The following is a 12,427-nucleotide window of genomic DNA, read 5'->3' as shown; positions in this document are numbered from 1 at the left end:
GTATCGCGTACCTACCTGTCATTGCGACAGGCCTTGAACAACGCAGCTTTTGGAGGAAAATGCTTCAGGGCAGTGGACGACAGCGGCTGCAGACCTCCAAGAGCGCTTTTCTTCTTCTTCTGGCGCGCGCATGCCAATTCCACGTGTTACCGTTCACTGGTAATGAAGACGACGACGATCATTCCGCATTCCGGGTCGTATATTAGCATAAATAAAGTGTATATAGTGCGAGTACATACAACAGAAAGCACAGACATGGAATAACGTGGACGGGGAGACGACTGCCGCCGTAGCTCAGTTGGTAGAGCATCGGGCACGTTATCCGAAGGTTGTAGGTTCGGTCCCTGCGGGCGGCAAGTTGTTGTTGCTGTTGCTGTTCGCCTAATAATTGTCCCTCACACCCACTGTGGTGGATTGGCCAAGAAGTGAGTGGTTGTATAAAGTGTTATAAAACTCAAGAACAGGGCAGTTTATAAAATAGAAACGTTACAAAAGTGCATAGGAAATTTTGATGCTCGACGAAACGTCTTATTGTCCAATCGCTCAGTAAGTAAGAGGAGGTTACGTGGCGAAAATTACAGACGGTTTTTTCCCCAAAACCCCGTACTGTACAGCAAGTGGCATCCATGAAGTATTCAGGTCCAAGTGCAAATTTTATAAGGCAGCAAATTTGGTCTACATGGTGGGGACATGTCCGACTCAGCACGATAGCTCGCATACTCGAGAATCCTGGGAGGTCCTGGCTCCGCAGCCCAGACCCTAACGTCCAGCAGGACATCATCAGTGAAGCCCTGCTGCCATATCTCAAGTGATTCCGGCCGACGGCTAGGGGCGACGAGGAAGGTAGACTTTCTCCTGACGTGCACTGACATTTTCTAATACGGTTTTTCTCTCTAACTCCACTTTTAATTTTTTCGCACGTATACCATAATTAGTACACTGCAGTTAAACATACAAATAATGTCCCCTATCTCTGCCCTGGCTCCATTGTCTGTTGGTTTCGTTAGGTTGCGAAAAACAAAGAAAACGAGCCCTCGATACATTCTTCTTTTCTGTGGCAGCCAATGGAGCCCTACCGGGGTGCACCACCCAAGATTGAGCCACGCAGACTTTTTTAAATAAAAATAAAGTTTCTTTTTCTTCTCTTCTTTCAAGTAGAATAAATGCATTTTGAAAAGTATATAATATTTCTTATAATTATGCGCTTTGCACAAACTCTTTATACTCTATACCTAACTCCTAGATTTGGCATTGAATTTACACTATCGCATTTCTAAATTGCCCTATTCATTCTTATTTAAAACCATTCATACTATACGCTTCCGCCCCGGTGGTACAGTGGTTACGGTGCTCGGCTGCTGACTCGAAGGTCGCGGTTTCGATCCCCGCCGGGCTTGCTGAATTTTGGTTGAAGCAGAATAGGCACGTGTACTGTGAGACGTCATTGCACGTTAAATAACACCAGATGCTCCAGACTTCCGGAGCCCTGCACTACGGCGTGCCTAATGCTCACATTGTGGTTTTGGCACGTCGTTGTTGTTTAAGGTTGCACTAACATATTAAGGCGAGAGCCTTAGACGCCTCATTAAGCTCGAAAACTGACCGTCGGTATCACGCGTCGGCGGCGTTAACACGAGTCATGCAAAAAAAAAAATCACGTGATGACGGCTATTACGACGTCACAGATCACAAAAATTTTTGTCGTCATCATGACGTGACGTCGCACGATGCCGTCATCACATGACATTCTCGCTTGGTCAAAGGTGGGCCGATCACGGAGGCAGTGCAAAAACCAGGTAGTGTGCAGAAAGCTTTCGTATGGTGGCGGGGGAGGATTAATACATCGACTGTGAAGAAAAAGAAGATGGCGGTCGCCTTCGAGTCTTCTTAGACGAATGCATGAGGGACTCCAAGGGTTTTAAGTTTATGGTTGGTACACTTCACTATCTGTGTCGTTCGGGCCAGATTTCGTAGTAAGCTGAAATAAGACGCAATGAAAAATTCTGTGCACGCTCGTATTTAACGACGTTGGGCACAATCGACACCATAGTATTAAACCAGGCCCGTAGCCAGAGGAGGGGGGGGGGCACCCCCCCCCCGAAATTTTGCTGAAATAGGTGTTTTAACCAAAAATAAATAATAAACATAAGTGTCTTTCTCAAAAAGTCAGGGTTTTTGGCAAGTGCCCCCCCCCCCCCCCGAAAAAAATTCCTGGCTGCGAGCCTGTCTTAAACACATGTCTAATGCTAGGAAGACGGGCAGTGGCGCAAGATGTTGCTCTGAATGTGGTCGCTAACCGCCGCCTTTCAGTTTCATCTGGGTCCAGTAAAAAAAGGGCTTCGAATGTATTGGAATAAAAAAGGAACGTTGACAACCACCCGTTTGCAGCATGACGCCACAAGGAAAACCATACGCAATCCGCGTGGTTTTCATTGTGGCCTCACGCTACGAACGAGTGGTTCTCAATTTTCCTCTCTCAACCCTTGCGCCACCTGGCGGGATTCCGAAGAACCGATTCGCAGTATTCAATGTAATGCAATGATTGAAAACGCGATTTAATTGGAACTAATTATGCAGAATTGGCGGGCATTTGCCCCGTATGAAACGTCCGCGCGAGTTCGCTGTACAGGGTTGCTAGGTGGTCGGGTCTCCCGACGGTGGGTCGAACATCTTCGCTATTTCCATCTGCTCGTTCTCCGCACGCTGGGCTAGCAGGTAGAGGCATCCACCGAACGTTATGAAGACCACGATCAGCACCAGCATGGCGGCTGACAGCCAGAGGAACAGGCGCAGGTTGTTGGACACCTTGGGCAGCTTGATCTCTGCGTAATAATGATACACCTTCGGTGGATAAAAGGGACCCTAAAGTGTCATTAAATGGGAGGATGCAGTTTAGTGTTAAACTGACCGAAAGGCTTTAAAGTGACAGGAACCGTGAGAGAGAGAAAGAGAGAATACAATGAGAGAAAGGCAGGGAAGTGAGGCTGTACTGCAGCATCCGGTTTGCTACCCTACACTAAGGGAAGGGGAAGGGAAAAATAGAAAGGAAAGCGGAGAGAAGAGCAAGCGTAAAGGAACAGTGAAATACAAAATCGACTAAAGGGCACTAAAGCACTGTTCAAAAAACAGTGCTTTAGTGCAAAAAACAGTGCTCGAGCACCAACTGCGAACTTTGATCAAACGGGCGTGGTCGCGAGAGCTGGCGCGCGCGCTATTTCGACAGACATTACAGTACGCGGCCCAGTATACCCTTGTACGTGCTGTTCACTCACTGCTTACTTCGCATGCAGACGACAGACAGCACGACCGTTTCGCTCACTGGAGCGCTAGTAATTCCTTTACACCAGCATTTTGTAGAGTTGCGTCCGCCGCGGTGGTGTAGCGGACGGTGCTCGGCTGCTGACCCGAAGGTCGCGGGTTCAATCCCGCCTGCGGCGGTCGCATTTCGATGGAGGCGAAATGCTAGAGGCCCGTGTACTGTGCGATGTCAGTGCCCGTTAAAGAACACCGGATGGTCGAAATTGCCGGAGGCGTGCCTCATAATCATATCGTGGTTTTGGCACGTAAAACCCCAGATATTATCACGCGAGAATGGATCTAAAAGAGTTGACTGCAAGCCTTACTTCGTATTACATTGCCACTTGTTACTGTCGCATATACATTGCTTCGCCCTTGCGGCGAAACTAACTTTTTTTTTTACAAAGGTATCGCAGTTTGACGAAACCTCATAAGTTGCCGCTACTAATTCTGCCACCTTAGAGTTGCTGTATATCCTACCATTTTGGTAGCATATTCAGTAACACTACGCCACCGCCGTCAACGACTCCGGTAGGCCGTAAAAACAACGCAAACGATGGGAAAGTCTACGGACTACGGACGAACTAATTATTCTATAAATAGCGGGCAGCTGCTGTTCAGAAGGCCGCCGCGGTCGCTTACCCACGCACCGAAGATCCTTGAGCTCCTTTCCCTTCGGACATTTACAGTAGCCGTCATCGCAGATCTCCCCGGTGTAGCACTGGCTGCTGTCCATACATGCCCGGTCCACCGTCTCGGTGTCTGCACGTGCGTAACACGGGCCTGTGTGACTCCATAGCGTTTCCAGTATTCGTAGCAGCTCGTGATCGACGAAACGGCGCTGGTGTAAATAGAACTATAGATATCCTACGCTAAAGACGAGCTATCCTATGCACTTATAGATGAAGATAAAATAAGGAGGCCCCCGCTTTATCGCGAAAATGGGGGCAAGCGAAGCTTGTGTGCGTGCCTGACCTAAAACTTCTATTTCTTTTTTTTTTCTTTTAGATGCAAGGAATCTTATGGCGGAGTTCAAACCGGTGGTGTGTGGGGTGACCACCCTTACTGCGCATGCGCAAGCCCTCCCCACGAACCTCCTCTCCGCTCTCCGATTCCCCTCTCCCCTCCCCCTATCCTCTCCCCCTCTGACACGCGGGCTCGACATGCCGAAACGCTGCTTCGCATCGCCTCATGGTCCCCTTTAGCGGGAGATGGCCTGACTTTCTTTCTTTCTTTCTTTCTTTCTTTCTTTCTTTCTTTCTTTCTTTCTTTCTTTCTTTCTTTCTTTCTTTCTTTCTTTCTTTCTTTCGCCTTGCACAATGCTCCCTCCTAGCATGCGCAAACCCTCTCTGCACACCTCCTCTCCACTCTCCCTCTCCCCCTTTACACTTCACCTCTACCTCAGGTGCTACGTGTTTTAACTAATAGAGCGTACAATGCCGCTTCGTGCAGCCGCTTCATGTTCAGCGATTAAAACGCGATATTCGGAGCGCGTGGCTGCAGGTGGCGAGGGTGACGGCGAGGGCGACAACATCCGATATAAGCAGTCGTTCAGTGTGTGGTTTTCGGTGGCCCCGGTGCTGAGTTGAAATCCTTCGCAACGCACGCTCGCCAGCTCCATAGTGTTTCTTTTTACTGGTACACTAGAGGGAAACTCTGGCGCTAGTGTCTATGGGAGCTACAACGCGTGAAATTCAGCCAGCATGGAAATGATGGGTATTACATAGATTTGCCTAAGCTTCGTTCTTTCGGCTCCGTGTGGACAAAGCGGCCTGCAGCCGCTTTGTCGTAAGACGAAGTTCAGCAGTCCCACTTCACCACTTTGACCCTTTTAGGCTGAACAATTCCAATGAGCTCGCAGTGTTCACAACGAGCCATCATTTTATCGAAACGAAAATGAAAGCGAAAAGCCATAACACAACAATGAACAAAGCCACAAGTGCGTTCGAAGACGCTAGCACGTAGACTAAGCAAATCCATGTACTGCCCATCATTCTCATGGTGACTGAACGACCGCAGCGTCACAGCTCCGTCAAGTAAATTGTGGAAAGCTCTATGGACAGCTCCAGCCGCTTCGGGCGGCGTGGCACGGGAGTGCAGTGTCTAGAAGCCATGGCCAGCAGCGCTCCGCCGGCGCCACCAAGAACCACAGAATGAACATCTACCAGATTCAGTCACCATGCATCACGAACGCTCCCGCCTTCGCCGTTACCCTCACCGCCAGCAAACTCGAGCTCTGAGTATCGCGTTTCAATATGCGAAGCACTGTACACAAGCACACGCAACGCAGCACAACGTGCAATGTACGCCCGTATATATATATATGGCCGGTGACCTTTCTTCTCGCAAATCCACGTTCCGGGGTAGATTCGCAGCTCGTAGCCCTTCTGGCACTGGCAGAGCGATGTGGACGTGTCGCACTCGGAGTACTCAATGGTGCAGCGACCGTACGGACACGGACCCAGGTTTTCTGCGAAAGACGGTGACATGGAGTTACATAGCTGTTTTAAAGGGCCCCTAAATCAATCCGAGTTCAAAACCACGGAGTAATTTCTTTCTTGCTTTCACAATACCCTTCCTACAGGCGCTCCTCTCCACTTATTTCATCATAAAAGACGTGGACAATGTCAGCACTAAGCAGTGAGCCTATCAGGATTTCGCGCTTTTCGGCTACACGTTGTTCTCTACACTTGCGCAGTCGAAGACGCACAAAACGAAGTGAAATCTGTCGATCGCACACGATATCATGCGACAGAATGCAGAACGGGCGTGCGACCGTGCACGGCGAAGCAGGGTACGATTGCCAGCTCCATAGCGTTTTTTTTTTCTGGTGGTTTTTACAATTCACAGCTGATATTCCTCGTATATAGACCAATCTAGAGCTTATGTCCTCACGACGTCACGTGAACGGACTTCTGGCGTGCGCAGGGTTCCCCTTCAGGGTGAGCGAAGGTTCATCGCGGCGCCTCCCTGTTAAGTCAGTGTATGGGGCACACTTTGCGCCCCCCTCTTCTTAGGTGACTGGGGGAAAGGCGGCCGCCCCCCTGCCCCCCTCTGCGCACGCCTATCGCGAATTGTGCCAAAAAGACGGGAAGCGCCAGGAGAGAATAGCGAGCTCGTTGTTTGTATTTTCAGAGGTTGTTTAGTGACCCTTTTGCATGCGTCAGCTAGGGACCATTCGCATATTAGCGAAGGATACAAAGTACAGGACTTAGTACTACAAGAACTGAAAAGGCTACGGACGAAGGCTTGTAGAATTTCACGTGCGCCCTCACTTCGTCTATGCCTTTAAAGAGAACCCTTGCAGAGGAAGGTTATTCTGAAAAGCCATCAACGACACCAGAAATGTAGGTCGGTTATTGGTTGGCAGGCGGCAGGCTAAACAATGATGTAAACGCAGCAATGAAATTAGTGATAAAATCGCTTTACGTTGTAATCAGCGATTTATTGAATTACTTTTGCGGGCTGGTAATTTAGTAATGTAGTTATAATGTCTTCAGGCGAGTTATTTGAAAAAACGTTACTCTATTTTCCCAATAACTGTTGTTTGAAGCATAGCGTGGCCGCTTTTCATACGGCTTATAAAATTGACCAAAAGGAAAAAAAAACAGGAAAAGAAAAGTTTATTCGAGTGCCAAACCTCAAGCGTGGGAACGAGTCAGCTGCTTGTGCGGTGCAACAGAGATCTTTGAGATTTCAATGTATACGTGACGTAAGTAAAGCGTACGTGAGCTAGTGCATGATTGAGAAGTTTTCGTGGAAGAGGTTTAAACTTAATTCATTACTTTAGGCCAGCTGTATTAAGTAATGTAACTTATACGCGTTTAAGAAATCCTAGAAAGGAAATTAATATAATTTACTTTTTAGGAGTAATATTACCATCTCCTCTTGTGGGCTTGTCATGGACGTTATAATTACCACACCGCATTTAAAAACAATCAATGCCCCCTATACTTTTCTTGGCGTAATTGTCTGTTGGGTTAATTTGCTTCTAACGGATAGTCGTACATGTAACACCGTGATGGCGACATAAGCTGAATATTGTTTAACAGCGTAGCTCTTCATCGTCGACCCTTCACCGCCGCCTGCGGTGTAACGCTGCATGGTCGCGTGGCCTTGCGGTGGGGTGAAAGTGAGGTTCGGTAGGAAGGGGCAGGGCTGCACCGTGCCGAGAGAGGCCTGGCGGAAAGGGGGTAAGGCAGTGCCTTGTCGAGAGGAGGCGAGAGTGAAGCTAAGTGGAAAGGGCGAACCAATGAGAGGTGCGCCAAGAGCGGCGAGGTTGAGACTCGGCGGAAAGGGCCAACCAATGAGAGGTGCACCAAGAGAGGAAAGGGTGAGGCTTGGTGGAAAGGACTAACCAATGAGAGGTGCACCAAGAGAGGAAAGGATGAGGCTCGGCGGAAAGGGCTAACCAATGAGAGGTGCACCAAGAGAGGAAATGGTGAGGCTCGACGGAAAGGGCTAACCAATGAGAGGTGCACCAAGAGCGGCGAGGGTGAGACTCGGCGGAAAGGGATTAGAGCTGTGCACGGGCCGTATTTCCGAGCCCGAGCCCGGCCCGGACCCGCTGACTTTGTCGAGGGCCCGCCCGAGCCCGACGGCAAAGGGCTGCGAGCCCGCCCGGCCCGGCCCGACGTACAAAAGCACAATCCCGGGCCCGGCCCGGCCCGCCTTTTTGAAGCTTCGCTGCGAAAACAAAACATCGTTTTCCGGTAATTTGGCGTTTTACTGAGCATAGCAAATGTGATCAAACGACACACGACGAACAGTCTCTATTACACAGATTACAAATTGTCGTGCAAAAGCAGCAAGCAAGTAGACGGCCTCATGCCAGCAACAACAGAGTTCGCTCGCCAAAGCCGTCACGTGTATGGGGTATGCCCATGCAAGCGTAAGCTTGCACGAAGGCGATCTACATCGGGTAGCTCGCTGTCGCGTACATTTTCACTCATATGGGATTTGGCTTTAAATCTAACGCGAACAGTCGCGTGGCGCCGTCACTAGCTCAGGTGGTGTTACTTCTCTGTTTGTCGGAGTAGAGTGCAACAGAGGCAGTGCTTTACCTGCTCCCCTTTTGTTTAAAGTAGGCAATGGAAAGGAAAAGCGGTAAAGGGCGATCGCGAAAAAGGCGCTGTATGCGTGCTGGAAAACAATTCCCGCTCATTCTCTATATTTCGGGCTTGAGTCGGGCTTTGCACCGGGCCCGAGCCCGGCCCGATAAAACTCCAAGTAGCCCGAGCCCGGCCCGGACCCGAGGTGAAAATACGTCGGCCCGCCCGAGCCCGGCCCGCGGGCCGGGTCGGGCTCGGGCTTTCGGTCTACCCGGAGCCCGTGCACACCTCTAAAAGGGATAACCAATGAGAGGTGCACCGAGAGAGGAAAGGGTGAGGCTCGGCGGAAAGCGCGTCAGAACCCAACTGTTCGCGAGAAGGAGGTTAGTGAGGGTCTCCATGGAGTATAAAGGAGGGTGTCGGTTCTTCGGGAGTTCGCTCTTCGAGAATGGCCAAGACTACTCGTAATCCCGAGGAAAAAGCCGCCCGACACACAGAGATAGTTAGAAAAGAGCTGCAAAACATAGAAAGGCAACAGCCTGGCGAAGGGGGGCATCAGCTTAGCTGTTTGGACGGCTTTTACGGAGTGGATGTGGCTGGATCTTTTTTTTCCCCGGTATAACCTCGGTTACGCCAAGCACGATGCGCTTCATCTTTCCTGTAACACCCATAGCTTCGTACCGGTCGGGTTGCAGGATCCCAGGAGCAAGGCCGTGTTCTTGTCGCACACACAGCCCTTGACTGGAGAGCCGGGTAGCACGCGCGCGCACTGTGCGTACGTCCAGAACTGGCAGTCCGTGTCATTGTTGCAGTCTGCGGAGGACAGGTGTGATTTACGCAGTGCCCATGACATGTGTGCTGAACATATGAAAGCTTTCAGAAGTGGTCCTGAGCGACATGTGCTTAACAAATGAACATTTCGGTAGCTTGACTTTCTGCGTGACATCTGCTCAACGTCTGAGGATTTTACTAGCTTGACATGCGCAGCATTTGCGCTACATATGAACACTGAGATAGCCTGACCTTGTGTGCGACAGCTGCTCAACATTGGGATATTTTAACTGCGTGACGTATCCAACATTTGCTCAACATTTCAACATGTCGATAGCGTCACCTTCTGTGCGACAGCTGATGTACATCTGGATATTTTAATAGTTTGACATATGCAGCATTTCCTGAACATATGCAACATATGCTCAACATGTCGATAGCGTCACCTTCTGTGCGACAACTGCTGTACACCTGGATATTTTAATAGCTTGACATATGCAACATTCGCTCAACATTTGAACATTTCGATAGCTTTACCTTCTGTGCGACAGCTGCTCAACATTATGATAGTTTAATAGCTTGACGTGTGCCAAACTTCCTCAACATATGAACACTGAGGTACCCTGGACTTCTGTACACCTGTTCAATATCTGGACATTGCTCCCAGATAGCGCGTCGGTTTGCTGGCCTCCGTTCACTTGTCCATAGGCTAGTCTAGGTGTCTGGGGGTGCTATTTTGAGCACTGTCGAATTCCGCCATCATGTGAAATTTCGTAATGGTGGCATTTTAAGCCAATCAAGGAGGCGGTAGCAGAGTCCTCTGAGCCAATCAGTCTACTAATGGCGGAATTTGACAAGGCGAAATTCGACAGCGCCCAGAATAGCGTCCCAGGTCTTGGAAGGGAGTTTCGTGTAACTTACCATTGAATAACTGCTTGGATCGTTCTCCGATTGCTTCCCGTGCGAGTGTACCACTTGCGTATTGCTCTACTCTAGTTCCTTCACTGCATCCATCCTTCACAGGTTCTACTTGCGGTCTCAGCGACGTCTCATTGTACGCTCGCAGGCAGTTACGCGAGCCTATAGATATGTCATTACCCTGGCGCTCGCATCCGCTCTTGCCTCCCATGCGTAGCGTGCCTGAGGAGCAGACGCATCTTGTGCTCTCACAGATGGCGCCACCGGTGCAGATGGAGTCGTCGATACAGCCTGCGGTCAGTGGAAAATCGAACATAGAATACGCACTAAAGGCGCGTTCACACTTGGCTTGGAAGGGGGCGAAAGCGGCAAAACTCACCGGAAATTCACTCGCTTCGCCGCCTAAGCGGCCGGAAAACCAGGCGGCGAGCCCGACGCGAGAAAATCAATCCGAGACAGATTTTTCCGCCACGCGAAAGTGGATCGCCTTTCCGCTTCACGGGAAGCTGTACTTGGGCTGCACTAGCCCAAAACACGTGGCGTAAGCAACGGCCGGTTGCAAATTCAACATGGCGGCCAGGGCGTGGGCGGTGGCTCGCATCGGCACAATTGCAAACTACCCGTGCAGCACGACAAAACTCACAGCGTCGACAAGGACGCGTTCCTCGAGAGCCTGGTTTAGACTAAGATTGCAGAGAAAACTGGAATTTGCGGAAGGTTAAGCAGCAGCGAGTCGGCGTGCCCCGACGTATCTCGCTTTTGCACAGCCGAGTGAATCCGCCGCCGCCGCTGCTGGCATGTCCTCTTGTGTAGCTTCTGCTGGTGTATCTCCCGAAACAACGGTTTGAAACGGTGAAAGCTATTTCTTTTCCGTGTTCTGAATGCATTACTTGAATTCGGTAAGAAATGAAATGCTCCGGAAACGGGCAAAATAGAATGAATTCTAAAAGTTGCGAAGGCGGCGACGGCATGCAGGAGGGGCCGAACGAATGTGAACATTTTCGCGAACATGGTTTTCCGGCCGCTGTGGCGTTTTCTCTTTCTGTTCGCTTCTCAATTGTGAATGCGCCATAAGAGAAACTTGGATGAAGGACAAACCAGGAGCGAGTATTTGGCAACAAGTTGAAGCTAAGCAATGTGTCGGTTCGACACGCGACCGCCACCTCAGAAACAGATTTCTTTAGGCCCACCGTGCCACCCCCTATTGGCTCCGCTTTTATAACAGTCGAATAAACATTACATATAAACATTACATTGCTGAGTCCTATGACTCAGCAAGCAATATTGAAGCGTTTCTCCTCGACCCCGGAGCAATACACTAACGAATGCTACGTAGGATATTCGCAGCATCGCACGCGAAATCTGAATAGCACCTTAGCGTGCGCTTCGTTTAAGTAAAACTGACGTCTGTGCTCTGACGTCAGTTGTTGACGTTGCGTCAGGCCATACGTACCCTTTAAACCCCAATTTAGTCGGCGTGGCAGGTAAGCGCACGATGTGCACACTAATACTCCATTTACAAAAACACGACCACCTGGTAACGCTTTACTCAAAGCCTCCCCTACCCCCCCCCCCCCCCCCCCCAGAAAAAAAATGCGGCATAGACAGCTTTTTCGCTGACTGCTCGCATGAAACCGATTCCCCGCAGGGCGTGGGATCCGCCGAATTTTTTTCTCGTTTTCTTAGCAAAAAAAAAAGAGAAATCTAGGACTTTACTAGTTGTGTACAAAAGGATCGTGTACGACGTTTAGACGCCTTCCAATAGGTGACGTTGAGAACATGGCGGCTATGACGTCATTGTCACCCGCGCGCTCTGCAAAAGCGCCACCTTCGAGATTCGTTCCTGTTAATGCGGTGAAGCGGTGGCCTCGGAGACTGGGTACACGCGACTTCATCCTTTGCCCGGTAATTCGTGCGTTCGAAATCGCTTTGACAGACGATATCGATCCGTTCGTTACTGTGCTTATTTACCTGATGGGAAGGTGCACGTGCCGGCTACCAGCACTGTGCCTTCCTTGCAGGCGCACTTTCCCAGACTGCAATGCGAATTCCGGGATCCGAGAGCCGCGCACTCTTGATCTGCCTGGCAGACTGTTAGAAAAGAAGAGGAGGAAGAATATTGTGAAGGACAATACGAAACTGTTTGAATGTCGAAAGGCGTGAAACCAGAATATTCGATCACTACAAGAGAGAGAGAGTGAGTTCTATTTTTGTCCGCAAACCTCTTTTCGTTAGCGTGATAACGGATACGGTAGGCATAAATGTGAGAGACCGGATAGGTGGTGCCACTGGCGGGGCAGAGATGAACTAGGCAATCCTGTTACATATCTGCTGCGCCTGGTTCAGGCCTAGTGCATTTACTTCTCTGGTGCTGTGAATTCTCGGCAGCG

General features: G+C 49.9%; 1 protein-coding gene across 1 annotated transcript in view; it reads right to left on the bottom strand.

The window, feature by feature from the left end:
- Positions 1-9,201, bottom strand: part of LOC119399121 (uncharacterized) — a 49,788-nt gene extending 40,587 nt beyond the window's left edge. The window contains exons 1-4 of the mRNA XM_037665936.2: positions 9,030-9,201; positions 5,633-5,767; positions 3,940-4,059; positions 2,806-2,822 (exon numbers count right to left, since the gene is read on the bottom strand). Coding sequence (XP_037521864.2) covers positions 2,806-2,822; positions 3,940-4,059; positions 5,633-5,767; positions 9,030-9,201 — 444 coding nt within the window. The remainder of the gene's footprint in view (positions 1-2,805; positions 2,823-3,939; positions 4,060-5,632; positions 5,768-9,029) is intronic.
- Positions 9,202-12,427: the final 3,226 nt, after the last annotated feature.

Source organism: Rhipicephalus sanguineus, chromosome 7, assembly GCF_013339695.2.
Source record: "Rhipicephalus sanguineus isolate Rsan-2018 chromosome 7, BIME_Rsan_1.4, whole genome shotgun sequence".
Classification (NCBI taxonomy): Eukaryota; Metazoa; Arthropoda; class Arachnida; order Ixodida; family Ixodidae; genus Rhipicephalus; species Rhipicephalus sanguineus.
The sequence above is the reverse complement of the archived record's forward strand: the minus strand, read 5'-3'. Positions and strand labels throughout refer to the sequence as shown.